The 20,319-nt window shown below is 40.2% G+C and overlaps 1 protein-coding gene across 1 annotated transcript; it reads left to right on the top strand.

Annotated features, from left to right (window-relative positions):
- The first annotated feature begins 28 nt into the window (after positions 1-28).
- On the top strand, positions 29-11,969 carry LOC114569386 (dual specificity mitogen-activated protein kinase kinase 6). The gene is made up of 12 exons (XM_028599196.1): positions 29-388; positions 3,930-3,999; positions 4,370-4,418; positions 4,511-4,624; positions 4,872-4,991; positions 5,110-5,226; positions 6,616-6,667; positions 6,774-6,901; positions 8,102-8,179; positions 9,281-9,420; positions 9,651-9,696; positions 9,918-11,969. The coding sequence occupies exons 1-12, from the start codon at positions 370-372 to the stop codon at positions 9,993-9,995; spliced, it is 1,011 nt and encodes a 336-aa protein (XP_028454997.1). The 5' UTR covers positions 29-369; the 3' UTR covers positions 9,996-11,969.
- The last annotated feature ends 8,350 nt before the right edge of the window (positions 11,970-20,319 follow it).

Below are 20,319 nucleotides of genomic sequence, written 5' to 3'. Positions count from 1 at the left end.
TCAAACTACACATCCCATGATGCTTAGCACGAGGCAGGAAATACGCCATTACGTCGTTGGAACCTTCAGCTGTCAAGACTTTGGCCACCCTAAAAGTGCAGGTTTTGTTAGCAAACTAACTCGAACTGTACATCCCGAGCCGACATTATTTAAAGTTGTGCATTCATCTGCTAATCGATCTTTGAACGCGCAAGCTGGTGATTGAAGCACTAAAATTGCACGAAGACGAACCGTTTAGTTTTAATCGCTGCTAGTTTTTGCACAAGCCAGCGATCCTGAGCGGGTGTAAGGCTAGATGCAGGGAGGGAGGGAGTAAAAAAAGGCAAAAGTCTTTGTGCTTCCCTTCCCCCTCATCAAAGCAAAGGGGAAATGTCTCTGTCTAAAGGAGGTAAGTGGATTTTTCCACTCTTTTTTTTTTTTTTTTTCTCTCAAAACAACCGTGCATATATTTTAAATATCAAGGTGCAGCTTGCGTGGAAGAAATTATGCTAGCTATGTTTGAGAAATGTAACCTTGCCAGGTGGAAAGCTGCATGTATGAGAGGAGGAAAAAGAAGCTAGCCAGCATGTCTTTCCAGCTTTCTATGATTATGCTAAGTCTCTAGACATAGTGGTGTGTCTGAAAGTATTCTTCATAGACTAACTGATGTCTGTGTGCTAAATTACATATGTATTGTATTTTAGTATTGATAATTTAGCTAAATGCTACACTCACGTCTTCCGTTGAAGTTTCCGTGTTGTGGTTTGTTAAAACACCATTTTCACGACAATAAAGGACTTTTGGCAAGCTGTTATCAACCAACTTTGCCCCTCAGCTTTAAATCACCGCGCTGGGATTAGTTTCTCTTTTTCGGTAAAGTGAAGCACATTGGGACCACAGGTGTTTGTATTTTTCGGCCTCCTGACTCACGACTGATCGATTGTGTTGAGTACTTTTGGTTTGACCAGTGTGTTAGCGCAAACATATTTTGGGCGCTGCGTCCATGTAAATGCAATTTATTTTATTTTTTCGGTGGTGGAAATTCCTTTATTTTTAAAACAGGCGGCGATGCCTAGGAACCATGGCGCTATCACACACTTGGCTTCCGCCAGTCAGCGAGGCTGTGCTGTGTAATCATTGTGTACTATTGAATAAAATACACACCTTGGAAAAAATCAAGGTCCTGACTTTGCGTCACACGTACACATACACACGCACACGCAGAGCATGATGATGATGATGTCAATTTACATTTCAAGTGCACCGCTTGTGCTGTTACACAATCATACTAGCGTTACCATGGTCGGGAGTACACACTGTTTTGAGAGGGCTGTGTAGATTGGCTGGGTCCTACTCAGGCAATCACAGCCTTTGGCCTACCATGGCATGTTTTGACTTGCAGCACCAATACCTAGTGCAGCCTCTCTTTGTTGACAGTTCACTGGCTGCAAGCAGATTCCCCATAGCTGCTACGCAGGTTATTTGCTGTAATTATTGTCTGCACCAAAGCAGGCCTCTTTATCAGGGTCTTTGTGAAAGTGTTTTCTTTTCTTTTTTCTGGCTACTACAAGGAGTTGTGCCTTCCGTGGTCAAGGAAGGAGTGGGTCTATAAGTGCATTGCAGGGCTGTTCATGGTATTGCTGAGGCATGTTTGGAGATTGGGTTCTCCATAAAAGCACTGATAGGATGGTGTGGAAGATTATGTGCTTGAGTCATCCTTTTCTGTATATGGACCCACTCTGAGGCTGAAGCTTCATGATGGTGACTCGCCACACAGCTATTGACACTTTGATCCAATGCACAATCCAGAAATTCTTGTTAACATTACGTATGTGTTACTGCACTCATGATAGTTTCCACTGAACACCCTTTGGTTTTCGAAGAATTACTGCATTTCCTGTAAAAGGGCACCAGTTCACTGCTACTGTCTGTAGTTGCTGATACTGTTCCCTCCAACACAGCAAACATATTGATTTGATTAAGACACACTGATCAATAAAATGACAAATACTTAAGCTTAATATACCTCTTCCCATGTGAGAAAAACTGTGCAGTGTGGGGATTTATTTTTTTAAATAAAATGCAGAATGCAACTTGTGCTATATTTATAAAACAAGGCTTCAGTGCACAAAATGTTCAATTTCATGATATACCACTGACTATGACATGAATTACAAGCATGCACTGGAAAATGGTATCTTTGTACATGTATTTTTCCTGTGCTGGCCCAATATACTTTGACTGCAGCTGAGGTTTTATCAGGCTCAGTTCCAGGACCAGGCAGGTCTTGCAGCAGAAAGCTGTTGTGAAGCTGGCCTCAGTTGGCCCTCACAGGGACAGCAAGCAGGCCAAATGAAGTGACATCATATTTCCCAAAGGGTCTTGACAGTTGTTGTGTTTTAAGCGGATGTGTCCAGTCTGACTGACTGTGAGTCATATCCCACCAAACACTCCCAGCTACAGGGTCACTGCACACACCACACACTGTGTTACCTGAGAGGAGCTAGTATTTCAAATCCATTTTCACAGTAAATATGTCAATTAAATCTGAGCAGTAACTCAGACTCGCTTGAAACAAAAAAGTACAATTCTGGTAGTTTCCTAGATATCTCGAACATCTTGGCATGTCAGATGTTTTTCTACTATCCTGTCTTATTTGTCAGGTCATCGGAAGGTTTTGAGTGCTCGTACTTTATGCCACACAGAGGAAACACAAAATCTATTTTTGACTGAGCTTGTGTGAGTAAATCACACTTGAATCTCTCCCTACCACATGAGACTACCATAGTCTGTCCAGACACTGTAGGACTATTTTAGGGCTGTAGCACAAAATGGACCTGTCTGACGTTTCAGTGGTAGGCCTTAGCATCTAAAATCTTTGCAAAACTTCACTTCCCTTCCAGCTTAATCTAGCAAGGAGGGGTTTACCCAATCATACTTCCTCCCCTCTGGAGTAGTGTGACTCATTCAATGGCAAACACAACCCTACAGTAATAATGAGAGCTGTTGAATGTGTTCCAAAGTGAAGGTGCTATTGCATTAAACCAGTTTCTCTGAACTGGGGTAGAATAATTGCACAGCCCAGCCCGAGCCTGCCAGCAGCAGGACAAGAACAGGAAATAACCAGCCAGGTCTGAACTGTTTCTCATCATATCCCAGTGGGTTAAATTGTGGCCAAGTCCCCCAAGCACACACAGATAAAGGTCAAGAAAAGTGTTCTGTTTTTCCTGTCGACCTTGCAACAAGAGCGAACATGCTGAACACGAGTGTCCGTGTCAAGAAAAGTTGAGGTTGTTTTTCCTGTTTTGCTGCTAGTAGGCCCAGTAGCTGTGTCATTCTGGCAGGGACTCGCAGCCCCTTGTGGGAAGTCCCAGAGGCTGCTGGTAAACTGTGTTTATGAATGGACTGCTGTCACTGGTTTAACACAGAAAGGTCCAAGAGCTGCACTGTTTACGGCACCATACTCCAGACATAAAAAGAGTAAACTAAAGATTAAACTGAGATTAAAAATGAGACTGAACGGAAACCCACTGATAGTTGATTTTGGTAGCAGGGAAAAAAAAATATATTCCCCTGCACCCCCTCCCTTCTATTTGAGTCATCATACCAATGTCAATTACTCATTCAGTCCACCTTCTCCCTATTGCAGGGCCTCAGCTTTGAGTACACCTAATCTCCAGATAGATAACTGATCATTTGCTGCAGTTTGTGTCAGAGACAACTGCAAATTGATGGTAACCATGAAAAAAACTCCTTCCTACCAGAATAGAAGATATAGATATATACAAGCAAAGTTCATTTAATTTGCACCTAATGGCCTGAATTAGATCTCTGTTGTAGCAAGCCTCGTCTCTAATGGGCTCATAAGAGCCTGTAGATGTGAAGTCCATTTCCCTTAGTTCTTCTACAAAAACACTGTGGTAATGGTTTTCTAATTTCTTGTCTCTCAGGGAAGAAGAAGAACCCTGGGCTGAAGCTGGCCAAAGAAGTGTTTGCACAGCCCACACCAGCAGCAGCAGCGTAAGGCTCCTTTTACAATTGGGTAGTGACAGCAGCCATACCATCGTAAGGTCTCAAAATTGGAGCTAGAATGCTAAAACGGCTTGGGCAATGTATCCGACCGGTATTAGCTTATTGCAGCTACAGTATATCTGTATCAGCGTATAGGTCAGCCAATAAGAGAAATGCAGTACAGAAATGCCAAAGATGTTTGTGGCATTTCAGAATGTTATTTAATTGGTTTTAGCATGGACTGCAGTCAATGTTTGCTTCAAAGGAATCTAATAAATTGCTCTTATAGACATGCACAATTTCTCTAAGTGTGCATTTTCCATTATTGAGCGTTCTGGCATTAAAACTGACTGACCACACGCTGTTGCTCTCCCTGCAGGCCTCCTCGAGATCTTGACTCGAAAGCTTACGTCACAATTGGAGATCAGGTAAAGTTGGCTCTGTATCCCTCTGAAAACATGCTGTTATGTTTGCTTTTCTGAACACGTACTTTAATGTAACTTCTGCCTCCTCTGTCCAGAACTTTGTGGTGAAGGCCGATGACTTGGAGCAGATTGAAGAGCTGGGCAGGGGAGCGTACGGAGTGGTGGACAAGATGAAACATGTGCCCAGTGGTGTAATCATGGCTGTCAAGGTGGGCTGCGAAGCTGCTTCTCAGGTTACCTGATCTGTAAATGCACCATGCTTTTTTTAAAATAGTAACATGACTCACAGATGTATTCAGCATATGAGCTCAACTTGTAAACATTTGAATGAGATGTATTGGATCTATGACATATTATATTGAGGTGGGTTTAGGACACAGGACACCATTTGATTTAAGCTGTATATCTGCCCGCTGATGACACTGGCAGCCCAATCTGTGATGTCTGTCTTCCCAGAGGATTCGTGCCACCGTCAACACTCTGGAGCAGAAGAGGCTTCTGATGGACTTGGACATTTCCATGAGGACAGTGGACTGCTTCTTCACTGTGACCTTCTATGGCGCCCTCTTCAGAGAGGTAAATTAACTATGACATGTATGAACTCCTACATGTTGTATGTTGAGTGTGTGATCTCATCTTGTTTCTTATTTTTGGGTGGCATCTTTTTTCTTTTCTTTTTTTTTTTTACCCCCAGGGTGACGTTTGGATCTGTATGGAGCTGATGGACACATCTCTGGATAAGTTCTACAAGAAGGTCATTGAGAAAGGAAAAGACATCCCTGAGGACATCTTGGGCAAGATCACTGTAGCAGTAAGTCCTGTCCCATATTTTACACTAGAAGTGTCACTAAGATCAAGTGCATTTTATATGTAGCCTACCTTAAAAGAATAGTCCAGCATTTTGGAAAAGTACGCATATTTACTTTGTGTCTTATAGCAAAACAATTATTTGTGGTTTTACGGGGAGTTAATGTGCCTGCAGTTGTTTCTTGGTGAACAGGCAGGCACAGTTGCTTTCTGGAGTCTTGTCATCCCTGTGAGGTTGCCAGGCAACCAGCAGAGATGTTCACAAGTCATTTTTTGGAAGTCCAAGTCAAGTCTCAAGTCTTTTGCCACAAGGTCAAGTCTTTGGCCATCTGATCTGTCCCTAACACTGTATTGTTAAATCTTATGAATTCATAGCATGTCCTGTAGCTACCATCCATACAGTACAGTATCAAAATCAGTTGTTGGATAATTTTATGTCATCTACTGCAATGCATTCTGAAGAAAAACAAATTAAGAACTCTGTTTCAATTTCATAACTGTATTTTTCAACATTTTGGTATGGGAAATTATTTTGCTTGCCACTAATAAAATCTGCATAAAACTACCATATGTGTAGTGTTCTGTGGGGGAAATAGCTAAAGTAATAATGAGCGTTTCTATCATGTTTATTTTTTTCTTTCTGAAATAAAATGTGTGCACTGCAGCCAAGAGTGGATGTGAACTTGTGACGGGCAAAATATCACGTATGATTTAATGGAGCTAGTTTAATTTTGTTATATCCAGAACTTACATTGGGTCTCCAACTTAGGACATCGTATAGTCTAATCTTCTCCTACTTAACACATCCCTCTAGCCCTTGGACCTGGTGAAATATTAATCTAAGTCTGTCACCTTATATGGATTTTACTAAAAAGATACAATTTGCCTGTTCCCAGCATTGACGAGTCGCTAGTCAAGTCTGAAGTCACTGTTTGTGCAACTCGATTCAGAGTCTCGCACTTGAGTCCCCATCTCTGGCAACCAGCGATATAGCATATGTTGGAGAGAGCAATAAACTATTGCTCCCCAGGAAATAGTCACATCACGCGACGCCTCCTAAAACCACAAATTGTAATTTTTACATTTCTGTTGAACAAATCATTTGCCTTACTTCTTCTTGGAAATAGCTCTGTGGGCTGAGACTGCATCCCATAGTTATTTGGTTGTGTTGCTTCATAAAATAAATGACTTCAGGGAAATGACATCACCACACCCAACAATGAGTAGATAATAAAACAAATAATTAATCTTGGTGATATTTTCTAAATATTGTTTTAATAAGGTGCATGTAAAATACTCATTATAACTGAGATATCATCTACATCTAAAGTTCTTGAAAATATTTCCTAAAGAATTCAACCTTTTTCCTTCATTTTCTCTGCTCACTCCACAGATTGTCAAGGCATTAGAGCATCTGCACAGTAACCTGTCAGTGATACACAGAGGTAATCAGATCATCAGTGTATAGTTTTTGGTTTCATGTTGGATGTTTCTCATTGTTGGTTTGCTATGTTCTCTTTCATCATTTTTCACAACAATGTCCCTCTCCAGATGTGAAGCCCTCCAATGTTCTGATCAACACTAAGGGCCAAGTAAAAATGTGCGACTTTGGCATCAGTGGCCACCTGGTGGACTCTGTGGCTAAAACAATGGATGCAGGCTGCAAGCCCTACATGGCGGTAAGTGGGGACTGGGGAAGAGACTCCTGGTACCGGCTAGCTGAGATTTAAATAAGGATTCTCTAGAAACTTAACTGATGTCGGTGTCTGTTGTCTTGGAGCTCCTCATTAGTTGAAGTTAAACCAGAAATCCACAGGCCAGGAGCTCCATAACCATTTTGAAATCTAGACCATAGAGTGATAGTAACCCTTCAGCTACAATCAAACATTTCACATCAAACATTTGCCTCAAATGTAGGCCCACAAAACCAGTGCGTTACTTTAAAGTGCCCATATTATGAAAAAATCACTTTTTCTGGGATTTGGGGTTATTTTGTGTCTCTGGTGCTTCCACATGTATACAAACTTGAAAAGAAAACCATCCATGCTGTTTTGAGTGAGATACGGGTTCTGAATGTCTTGCCTTCAGTCTCCGTGGTGAGCTGTTCAAAATCTGCAGGGCTTTCTGCGTAGGTAGCCGAGAGGAGGTGGCTAACCGTAGCATGCTAGCTCGTTCTGAATGGCAAAACATTGCTACAACACACACTAGTTCACCATAATCTACACAAGAACTACTTACATGTCCCTGTTCTGCAGGTATTCCACGCAAAGTTGGAAGTGCGCCCTCGTTTAGAAGAAGTCTCCTGGCTAATCCTGCCTTTTAACTAACTGAAGTTGTAGAAACAAACCGCTATCTGATGTGATCCTTACCTAGCTACTGCGCATGTGCGCCTCCCAACAAAGATGGAACAGAAGTGAGACGTCTCACTCTGTAGCTAAAACAGAGACCTGAACATACAGGGTGAAAAGAGGATCTGCAGCAATGTGCAGTACAACAAAAATATGGTGTTTTTTTTTATTTATTTTTTTTAATTAAACCATGTAAACCTATTCTGGTACAACCTCAAAATACAATTATGGACCTGAAAATTAGCATAATATGGGCTCTTTAAACCCTTTCGAAAAACACCCAATTACACTTATTCTCATCTTTACATGCTTCTTTAATTATTTGATTGTTCTTTTTAATTCATGTCTGACATTGAGATAGCTTCCATTAGTTTGTATTTATTATAATTCCTTTTTTTTGTCTATGTTTAGACAATACATTTTGAATATTTAGATACAAACCTTGTATCTAAAAAGTACAGTATCATTATTTTTCAAATGATTTTCAGATCGTGGTGGTACTTAATCTGTTGCTAATAATTTCCATTTCAGCCTGAGCGGATCAACCCCGACCTCAACCAGAAAGGCTACAGTGTCAAGTCAGACATCTGGAGTCTTGGAATCACAATGGTGAGTCGGCTTGGCTATCAAAATGTGGCTCAACTCATTTGTGATACGTTTTAGGGAAATTAATCCATGTTATTGCTGCCCTTCGCACGTCCACTAGCTCTCACTGGTCTTTTATTTAGTTTAAGTGTGGATAGAATCCTGGCTGAAGTACACAATAAAAACAAATACAGAAGTATTTCCCAGCAGTAAGAAAGTTGAACTACTTTCCATTCTGCCCACTCTGTTCAGGCTGTGATGAGCACCTTGTTTTTTTCCTTTACATTCATAATGCTCCAATAATATACAACTTCATGTTATTCTGCACTTCCAACAAACGTAACTTTGTCACCATGATTATTATAATGTGATAATTACCACATTTACTAAACCAATGTCAAAGGAGATCCCATTAGAGGTAACTCATATTTCCAAACGGCACTAATGAATGGCGAGTCATGGTAACCGTTGACTGTTTGGATACCTGTGCCATATGGAGGCCAGATCAGTAGTAGTCCATGTTGTCCTGAGATATTATATAACATTGCTTACAGATTGAAATAATGTACATATAATAGTATATAATACAAACTAGGGCTGTACAATTAATTGAAATTTAATCGTGATTATAATTTTGGCTCCCAATGAAAACAGAATAATCAAGAAAAACTATTATTTAGCTCATTACGTTTTGCAAGTAAACTCTTATTTTCTCTTGTGTTCTGAATGAAAAAATAAAGATCAAATAGGAAATGTATTAAGGCAAAGTTGATTTATTTAACTTTTTCCACTGTTTTTTAAGTTCAATAATTTCAACATCTTTCCAGAAGTCAACGAGTAATCTTGTTAAATTATCGCAATGTCAATATTGACCGAAATAATCGTGATTATATTTTTTTCCATAATCGAGCAGCCCTAGTACAAACATTCAAACATATTGTAGAACTTTTAACAGAAGAGTAAAACCTTTTTGTAATGGAAAAAGTCAAAATAGTTTGAGTTGCAGTTGATCAGTATTACTCACCTAGCATTAGCACTGAGCTGTGACAACAATAATAACATGGCGTCATGTAATTTAGCTCAAACATGTACAATCCTTGTTAAATCAGCTTTTCTCTGTCCTAGATTGAGCTGGCCATTTTGAAATTCCCCTACGACTCATGGGGCACCCCGTTCCAGCAGCTCAAACAGGTGGTGGACGAGCCGTCTCCACAGTTGCCCGCCGACCATTTCTCCCCAGAGTTTGTAGACTTCATCTCCCAGTGGTGAGTCTTGCACCTGATGACAAATGTGTAGTATAATTTCCTCAACATTATGCTCCCCATTCACCATTCTGTAAAAACAAAATGGCACTGAGGCCCAGCAGGGGTCACTGTTTGCTTTGTGTTTACTAAGGGGGTGGCATCAGTACAGTAAATGTGGAGCTGATATTTTTGTGTGTGTTTTGGTATTTGCTGTTTTTCTTACTTTTGCATTTATCTCTTTGTTTTTACAGCTTAAGAAAGAAGCCAAATGAGCGACCAGCTTATACAGAATTAATGGTTAGTAGTTTTAAGATTATTTTTCTCTATTTACCCCAAAACAACAACAACAACAACACAAATAACAAAAGTTATTATGCTACTATGTCCATTGCCACTATCAACATTCCTGCTTAAATGATCAGTGTGCTCTGCTTCTTGCTTTAGTCCACAAGAGGCCAGACTTACCCAGTGAACCCACTTAGACAATGATGTTCGTTTTTTTGCTTCTTTTGATGCAGCAACATCCATTTTTCACCGTGCATGACTCCAAAGACACAGACGTGGCCAGTTTTGTCAAGGTCATCCTGGACGAGTGATGGGCTCCCTCCTGGCCCCAGCCCATCAGGGTAGGCGGGACCTCTCAGAAAACGAACCAATGGCATACCTTTTTTTTTTTTTTTTTTTTTTTTTTTTTAAACTCACTGGAATGACAGACTCTCATGCACCCACACACAACAGGGGGATGACCAAAGAGCCCACCAGCACTGGAGTGGGACAGTGGTGGTAATATGAACTTGTACGGTCAAAAACCAACTGGAGAGGTTTAATTCGCTCCTCAAAGCTTCCTGTGTGTGCAATTATTCAACATGACAAATATGAACTGAACCAGATCTTTTTTTTATTTTTTTTTGGTCTTGTTCTTTTTTGTTTTTGCCCCACTGCCCCCTTTCTATCTCTCTCCTCAGAATGGACAGAGCCAGCCATCATTTCTTTGTGACACATATTGTATGAATACTTTGAATTTCATCTGCAAAAAACCAACAGTTAATGTTTGTTGTGTATTGAAAGATGTATTTGCATATGAGTTTGTATTTTTTTCTCATTATACAGAGTTTTGATACTGTATATCGTCAACAAGTGTGAATTTTACCGAACTAGGGCCTTATTTGTCAGTTGGCATCAGGTGAACACTTTGACCTGGTTCTGCCCTGAGGTGATTGGTCAGTTCAGGGGCTGCAGTTGCCATGGGCCGGGCCGCGGGAGGCTCCAGAGCTGAGACAAAACATGTAAGAAATGTCAAAGGTCACATTCTGGACCAGAGTTGCAAGTCATTTCTAGATCTCTTGGTGGCGTGACGCAGGAATGTAAAACGTCCCATATCATCTGATCCGATCGTGATCCGAGCTGACGACCTTCATGCAGTGACCCCTCTGTACTCGTCTTCTTCTTTCTTGGGTATTAATGAGTCGGCTTCATCGCTGCCATTGTTACTTTCTGAAAGTATTCAGGGGTTGCCTTTTCTCTTTCTGTTTGCCATTTTGCGAATCGTTCTCATGAATTACTGCATTAATTGTGTTTTTTTCTTTTCTTTTTGGACGTGTTCTGCCTGCATTTTGATTTTATTTCAGCAGCATTTAAACTCCTACATTTGCCTACATTTTCCAATTCTGGAGTCAGCATAGTCTTTTCATACGAGGCACTTATGTATGTTTGTTTATTTCCAGAGACCTTATTATGCATTACACAGGCAGTATGTTAGGGAAATAATTTATGTGTTGAAGATGTAAATACTCTCCTTTTTTAATGTAATATGGCACTGTCCTAACTTTGCAGTGCAGATGAGTGGTAGTTGTTGGTAGTAGTTAGTTTTAATGCAGTGTGACACGCATACACAAACACTTGTACTCACAGGGCCAGCTGACTATCGTACACCTATTTTGGACTGATGTGCTGTCAGGCTCCACCGCTCAGGTTTCTGCGCCCTCCTTCATGCGGAGACGGCCCCATTTATTATTCCCCAGGTCGTACTCTCCTTGAGTGCCGGACCGAGAGCCTGTTTTCAGTCCATGGTGGGCATCCATTATCTCTTCTGTCTGAACATACTATGCAGAGCCCCTTCATCTTGGATACTCAGCAAGAGGCCCTTACCATGTGGCAGTTTCCCCACTCCCAAGTGTTCAGACTGTGATGGTGATTGTGATGATGGCGATGATAGTAATGACTGCCATGCCTCAGTTTGTGGCTAGCACTCATCGCATCTGGTTTACACTGTAGTGCAACCTTTATCAAAAGTCAGTGAGTTAGGAGTATTTATGATTGTGAAAAATAAGGGAAAGCTTGCAACATCACAAAGAAGCTGCTATTTTTTTCCCCCTTTTTTGTTTTTAGTCAGCCTTCTTTGGATGGCCATTCCCTTGCTGTGTATAAGTGAGTTTTATGCGGATCACAATGAGAATGGAACACTTGCTCTACCTCTTACTCCTTCACTCTATGTGCCACCTTTTCATTGTGTGGGACTGACAAACTTGAACTGTGGAAAGACAAAAAAATAAAGGCTTTATTGTTCAGTATGTCCGTTTTTATAGATTTCTTTTTGTGATTAATGCTGGTTTAGCAATTTAAAAAAAAAAGTAGTTCCTGTTCATGTGGATAATGCAGAGATTACACCGTCTAAGTTTAAAGGATAAGGCTGGCTATTTTCTATATTTTTCTTATTGCCATTAAAAGACCAAAACCAACAATGAAATATATAAACAATTTCTAATCTTTAACTCACAATCATTGTGATAAAATAATGAAATATTACCACAGTGATAATTTTCCAGAATTGTAATAACATGTTAGAGTCATATACATGCAGTGTTTTAACATCTGAAAGCTTTCAAAGTCATGAAGCCACTTCTTGAACATCTTGGATTGTATTTCATCTCACTGGTACCTGAAGCAACATACCCCCACCAACACAAATGCAGGGCCGTTTTCATTCCAAATACACCATCCACTCCTGTTTGAGTTACGTGTGCTATAAACCACAGCGCCCAGCTGTTTTAGGAAGTTAACTGATTCAAAACCTTGTTGGTCAAGGCTCTATACAGGTATAACCTGTGTGAAGTTTTGTTATCTAGAAATAAGAATACCACTACATTAATTTAAATGTTTCATCCTGTAGCTCGACATCCTGACTTATTTGAAATCTTATCTAAGTGCAGCCAAGCCAGCCATCAAGAAAACCCAATTTGATTGTTTGAAGCAAAATAAAGCTCATATCTAAAATATTTTCTGTTTAATTTTGAAGGGGCTTATTTTGAAATTGTTCTCTTTTCTACATGGGTGTTGTTTAGTTGACCCACTTAATTCATACTTCCATGTTAATAACAGTTCCACTTTAAGACTCTCATTCCTGCAACCGCCGCTTTAATCGAGACGAGAGATACTCAAGCTGACTGATCCAGCTGATAAGAAGAAGCCAAGTCTTTGGGTTTCTACTCGCAGCAGTCTCCAACTCTCACTTTTCTCCCGTCTTGTCAGCAAGACCATGTTTTTCATCCTCTCACATGTGATACTGTAAAGAAGGTATCGTATAATGAAAGTGTAATTGAAGCAATTGAGATGGAAATGGTACACCTGGCATCGGTACATGGTCATGGGAAGTTAAGCCCTCTTGTTGGGTGGATACATAACCTTTACCCTCTGCAGTTATGTAGCCTGAACTAGGTTTTCAAATTAAACAATTAATTAGCTTTTTACATCACAGTATGTCTGTTGTCAACACCCCTTATGTAAGTACACAGAAGTGAACACACACTTCTTGGCAAGTTGTGGTTCTTCAGGATATGTGATGAATAGAAAGAAGAATCTCATTTTGATGGCTCTTTCTGAGTGCTTTTTTGCTGTGAATGTTAACAACGGAGGTTAACAAAAGCTCACATTGAGCAGACTACTCTGCTCTGAGTGTGTCTGTCAAAGACCCATGACTTCATGCCAGGATGAGAAAACTCAATGCCATAGACTGCAGGCAGTGGTCCAGCGTTGTGCAGATGAGTGGTTTGCCAGCCAAACTAAAGACACTCTTTTTAGGAAAAAAGGCCTTTGATGATGAGGGATTGCATAATGCTGCTCAAAAGATCGGCGTGTGAGGGAGAAAAATAGGCAACATCCAGTTGAATTACTGTCCCAGCTCATTTCAATGGGGACTGTGATGCAGAAGTGAATCACAACCTCTCTGTAATGCAAATGGGCATTTTAAGAACTCAGCAGGGTAGCAGTGAAATTGAATGGTTGGATAATTGTGGCTTGTTTTGTACATAATAACAAACAAATGTTTGAAATGCAAGACATGTGTAGACATGTGAATGTAGCTATTTACTCAAGTACTATGCTTAAGTATGAACTAGAGGTACTTTAACTTAAGGTGATATATAACATAATATTCACAGTAGCATGTTTATGTTTACTTTTGATATTTTAATACTGCTTAAGGAAACCCATGTAGTTGCAGAACATATGCTACAGAACAATAACTAGTTTTCTCAATACCCTCTTCTTGAAAATAGGCAAATTTTATGGAATATGTTAGACTTGCTATACATTTTTGAGTTATAGTATTATGTATTCCATATTTTTAACAGCCAAAAAGTGAAATCCCAGTGGACAGTCATGTATCCCAAGAGTGTAGTGCAATACCAGAAGGACAGCTGTTTTTAGTGTGTTTCCAGCCTTAAACAGGTGCATAAGAGATGGAGATACTGATACTGTGGCTAGTTATCACACACTTTTGACGTTTAGCAGCTCCCACGATTTAGGTAGCTAGTGACGCAAGCCAGGGCTTTGCTTCTTCCTTTCTGCTCAGCCTTTACTGTGTTTTTTTTTTCTTAAGGAGGTCTGATCTAACAAAGAAGAGCAAGTGATTAAATGTATGCCTATTTTTTGCTCAGTGAAGTTTGGGAACTCTGTTTGCTGTTGCCCCAAGGGACCTACAGATGGACAGATGAGTGCCAGACAAGACATGTTAAGTATGTGCACTCCATTTTGGAGTTATTTCGTTAATCTTCTGCCAGATCTCACGATCTCCTGACCTGCTTGGGTTCTGGAGATGAAAATACAGTGTGGCAGCGTTTGCACACCACCGAACATCTCATTAGAGTGCCACACAATGTTCCATACAATCATCCCCATGATGACTGTGATGTGCCAATTATAATAATTGTGTATTGTGAGTTTTAAATGGACAAGTTGTGGGCGCACTTGGGACATCATCCCTAATCGACCCCCAATGAATCAGTATCCCCTGCCCCTCTGTCTATCCATTCCTTGCCAAGGAAAACGTGGCCCTCACCGTGCCCTTAGATGGCAGACCTACAAACATTGTGTAAGTTTCTCTTCTAGAGGCATTACAAGGTCTTTTTAGACCCTGTGCTTACACTGCACAACTTTATGCAACATGCGCTACTATAGATGGGCTCCTATTGCAACGTTAAGTCTGGGTCTGGGAGGGGTGGAGGGAGGGAGGGGGAGTGAGTGTTGACATGGACTCGGACAGACATGACAGGTTTAGTTATTAGCCTTGAGTAGCCTCTTTACAGTCAAAAGTATGTCTGATCTCTACACATACATGCAAACATGCACATTTTGTATAACCTAGATCAAATGTTATGTCAGAACTCTTTTGCAAGCATTCGTCCTTAAGCAGCCATCCTGTCATTTTTGCAAATGGGGTTAGGATAAAATATGTGTTAATAAAATCAGGCCTACTTTGTTTAAATATATACTGCACCTCAAAATGAGTATGCTTAACTTGGCTCGACAATGATCACCAAAAATGTTTAATTATATTTTTGTCATTGGAGAGAGCATCATGAACATTTGTATTTGAAATTGGATTCAGGGAGCCAGCCCTTATATAACCATGCAATTGGCAACATTTTCGTTAGGGAATGTGGAGAAAGGTGTGTTTTGTTTCCAGTGTTGGAAAGTATTTACTCAAGTGATGGACTGAAGTACAATTTTGAGGGACTGTGCTTTACTTGAGTATTTCCAATAAATGCTGCTTTTACATCTACTCCACTACATTTTGGAAGATTAGATTACATTTATTTCTCCATTAGTTACTTTGCAGATTCTGATTATTAATAAACAGTATTCATCAACTAATAAATTATGACATCTTATTATGGATTAAACTAACTCACAGTATATAAAAAAATTTAGAAATTAGTCCCACCTTTACCAGTTGCAACATTAGTGATGCATACACATTGAAGCATCACCCATTGTAATCCATTGATATTATGTATATTTTTCTGAAATGGGCCAATATGCATAATGAGTACTTTTACTTTTGGTACTTTAAGTATATTTTGATGATAGTACTTTTACTTAAGTAAGACTATGAATGCAGGACCTTTGCTTGTAACAGAGTAAATTTACACTGTGGTATTGCAACTTTTACTTATGTAAAATATCTGAGTACTTCTTCCACCTGGTTTGTTTCTACAGCAAGACATCTTGATATCACCAGCATCTCGCTATTTGGTAAAATTTTTATTACTGCAATAAATTCTCCAGATTTTAAATGGAAAATTTGGCTGAAATTGGAATAAAATGAAATGAATGAGATAAAAGAGGACATGGATGTTCAGTCCCCTCAGTAATTTAGGTGATTGTTTGAAGGGTAAGTGCTGCAACCAGTTAACATAATGCACAGGTTTAAATATAAGTATGTTTTAATACAATGCTATAATGCTGATGCTAGTATAACTTAAAGTGTACTTCTGCAATGTTGGACGTAAACTTCCTTCCTTCTATCAAAAACCTTCAGGGCAGTGCTGTACTCTCGGGATTCAAAGGATTCAGTGATCTAGTCCATTAATAAAACTCTGTTGCAGAAAAGAAAATGTCTCAGAGGGACTTGTTCAGGATGAGGCAATTACATAATTACATTTTGGTGACATCTTTGGGACTAAAAACCGGCTCGGGAATGGCTCTGAGACTTCTTAGTTGGCAACGAGGATTACAGTTATGATACAGCTCATACATTGCATCAGATACGACGTCACGGTACTGCGTATCAAATATGAGGCCAAAGCTGGATTAAGCATTAGATGGAAGCAGTAAAGGGCATCTTGGATAATGAGTAGCACCTGCTTGAGAGAGATTCCTTAACCTTGGTAGCTTGAGAGGATTGTTTGCTTCAAATTGATATCCCCAAACTCTAACTGCCTTCTCAAAGTAGTCTAAACTCACTGGAAATACAGCACTCTAGTATTACACCCTTACAATCCAATACAGCAGTTTCACTTTACTGGTGTGTGCTGAAACAATCCCTCTGTAGACGATAGTTCTTCCCTCTTGTGCTGAAGGTGATACCTAAACAGATTTGATTGTTGAGCCTGGATTAAAATCATGTCCTAACTTTAACCCCCGAAGCACTGGTGGCAAAGCATCCATCACAAATCCCAATGCCGAAGCAAAGCCTGAGATGAGATCTATCTGCCTTTTGTGTGTTTCATATGTGCAGACTGACGAAGTGTGTCTGTGCGTGCGTGTGTGTGTGTGTGTGTGTGAATAAGCAGATGTTGCGATATTTAAGCATATATTTGCGATCAGCGCTTCTCATAAAAAGCAGATGATAACATATTTAACCAAACTGGCAAATGTGAGAGATGTTCTGTGTACTCTTTCCTGACACAGATGCAACTCTGTTGAATGGGCACACTTTCTAAAATCCTTTTTCAGCTCTATGTATTGTGCCAGTTTATGGCTTCAGTAAATTAACTGACTCCCAAGATGCAAAACAGGTGTGCATCTGGCAGCGCCTGCCCTGCTTAGCATTTAAGAAACCCTCCTGACTTTAATTATGTTTAGTCAAGTGATCAAGTGATGACTCCTCATGGGAAATAAACACACTTAAGCCACAGTATGAAACATTTATAGAGACCATCAATATATATATATATCAGCAATAGCCGGTAAGATTGCTGCTATGAAGGATTACATTACTGCAGGCTGGACAAGGAGGACGTGTGTTGTTTACTGCATGATTCGGAAAAGTTGGACTATTTTAAAACCCGCGAAAACCAAAGAAGGTGAAATGTAATATCACTGCCAGAGAAGAAGTGCAGTGGGCCGATGTCAACAAGTGGAACAGCTGCAGCAAGGCAGGGCACCCTTTCCTGTCAAACCACAGCTGAAGGCAGAGCCCTTACCATCCAAATCTGATCAATCTCAAATAACATTGATGAGTATTTACTCAATTAGTTTTTTCTCACTGGAATTTGATACATACCGGTTTTGTGCCCCGTGGTTGTTTTCAGACAGATCTAAAGGAGATAAGGATTTCTTTCTTTTTTTGACCTCACATCTCCCATCTGCCTGATTACATAAATGTGCTTCTGTGTTTCGATTGATGACCTCCAGCATTAGTGACAAACATCTATTGATGTACCAGTTTTGTGGTGGTTGGCAGGCAGGCAAATGAGCAGAGAGACGGCTCACACCACTCAGACTACTACTCCAACTACGAAAATATTCTAAATGAAATGAACGCAAGAGTTTTTGGAGCCTGCATCACGACTGTGGCCTGCACATAGACAGCTTTTTTTAAACTTTTGAACCACACTAGCGATGTGGCTCTTGGGATGGGAATGTCAGTCTGTCAGTTCACTTTAGCTCAGACTGAAATACCTCAACAACTGTTAGATGGATTGCCATGAAATGTGGTAAAGACTTTTTTGCCTCATGATGAAATTAGGCTACTAGAATACTAGGCCTATGTGATCCTCCAACTAGGTCTAGTGCCATCTCAGTCCAAATTTCAAGTCATATAGCTAGGCTACGAGAGTCTGACGCTCGTGAAAGCGCAATATGTAAACATTGGCGTCCTCCTCGGCTGAGCTATAATGTTAGCTATAGCTCAGGTGAGCTAGCAGTATGGGTTAGCTACAGTTACAGCTCGTCCATGAGTAGCCTACACTTCCTTCTGCGCAGTGATACAGTTGGCGGGAGTAGTCAGGTTGAAAGAAAATAGTTCCTACATGAAACTGCTCACAATCAGGTCTGTGGGTTATCTTGAGTAACAGGTTATGATTTCTGAAAAGTGACATTACTGTTGAGTTTTCGAGTGCCATCTAACCATTATATTCGAGAGAAGGCAGACATCTCTACGGCCGATATCTCCAACACTGGGCAACCCACACCAAAACAATCTAGACTGATAAATAGCAATACAGGTAGGAGGAAAAATGTTTTTTTTTGATTTTGGGATGAACTGTCCCTTTAAGCCAAAATACTTTGCACTGTAACAGACATGCTAAACTAAGATGATGACAATGGAAAACAATATGCTAAACATCAACATGCTAGCAACGTCAGCTGTCTAAACTATACTTTTTAGGGCTAGCAAATGTTAGTTTACATGCTACTAGCATGTCTACAATAGCTGTTTATCTAATTATCATGTTATCACTTGCTATGAGTCACCTTTTGTAACAAGGAGATATGTGAGAATCTTTTTTAACATTGCAGTAAAAGAGACTCTTACTGACCTGTTCAGTATCCTATTTACTGTGATACTTGATGAATTTCTGAATTTTTATAACAAAAAACAATCAAGCAGATTCATGTAGGGATCTTCAGCAATGGTCAAAACATACAGGTGCTCAGATTTCTGGAAATGTTTTTCAGCCAGATTATATTTTAATTGATCTGCTTTTATTGACGGCAGTTGTCATATTCAGTTGAAAGGATCTCTCTCCAGGACAGATTACTTTAAGTGTACACAGTAATTATTCAGCCTCTGCACAGCTGTTGCTGTTGACACTGTAGTGAGGTCATCAAATAAGTGTTTTTCTTTGTTGCCATCACATTGCTTCTGGTTTCTCATGGTCAGGAGAGAAGCTGGTAGCAGAAGACAGGAGAAGCACAGAGCGGTGACCCCCTAACCTGGCCAGCTCATGAGTTCAGAGCCCAGCTGGTCCAATGGAAACATGCTTGTCCCCAGTGAGAGTGAGTGTAGAGAGATGCTTCTCATCAAGGCTGCCTCGCTGCAAGTCTGTGCAAGTCAATGCAAAACAACCAGGACTTAAAAAGCTTCAGACCGCTGGGGCTTAGTTATATACAGGCCTAAACGTCTTCTAGTCTTCTGAATGTGAATGAAGCCTAATCTGATCATGAAACTATCACTTTATAGTTCCTCTGGGGATTGTGTCTTTTTATACAGCCACCCTTACAATATGTTTGCATCATATTGTAGCAAGAGACGCTGAAAGATGCAGTCATGTCAGATTGTCAACTATTTTGTATTCAACAAAATGGAATGGTTTAAAGCTTTTAAAGATGCCTAAGTGTGCCTAAAGTGGACTATAGAGTAACACAGTGATGGAGGCAGGTGTGCAGTATGTTGAGGATTAAGTTCCATGTTGTAGTAGTGAAAGGTCTATTTTTCAATCATATGATTCACTTGCAGGAACAATGCCAACCAGCCGGTCCTGCTCCAAGTCTTACAAGATCCACTGGGGAGTGATTAGTGCCCATATCCCACAACATGCCCCCATTCACCTTTTTCCGATTAGCGATGGAAAGTAATTGTCGCTCATGAATGGGATGATGTATTGTCCCTAAAATAGATTTGGCAAAGCATTTGACTTGTTTCCAGATTATTTCCAAGTCCGCCAATATCTAAATGACAAACAATCCTGGCTTCTGGGAAAGGGATGATGTTGTATGCTGTGTCTCTTTTTTAAAGTAATCTTTTAAGTTGGCAAAACAGTGCAGAGCATCACATGCACAACATGCTCACAAAGCCACAGCATGGCGAGAGCATGATTTAAACAAAAATTTTGGCCTGACACTTGTGTAATTCTTCCTGTCTTGATATCAGCAGCTTGACTTTTACTCGGCAGGTCCTTGTGCTGCTCGTCCGGT

The sequence above is a fragment of the Perca flavescens genome, chromosome 15 (genome assembly GCF_004354835.1).
Source record: "Perca flavescens isolate YP-PL-M2 chromosome 15, PFLA_1.0, whole genome shotgun sequence".
Classification (NCBI taxonomy): domain Eukaryota; kingdom Metazoa; phylum Chordata; class Actinopteri; order Perciformes; family Percidae; genus Perca; species Perca flavescens.
Note: the sequence above shows the minus strand (reverse complement) of the source record. Positions and strands in the feature narration are given on the sequence as shown.

What these genes read in the sequence shown, in the direction of transcription:
- LOC114569386 (XM_028599196.1), top strand. An exon ending in CCTGTCAGTGATACACAGAG is followed by an intron (nt 6,668 to 6,773) that starts GTAATCAGATCA and finishes GTCCCTCTCCAG; the next exon opens with ATGTGAAGCCCTCCAATGTT. An exon ending in GTAGACTTCATCTCCCAGTG is followed by an intron (nt 9,421 to 9,650) that starts GTGAGTCTTGCA and finishes TTGTTTTTACAG; the next exon opens with CTTAAGAAAGAAGCCAAATG.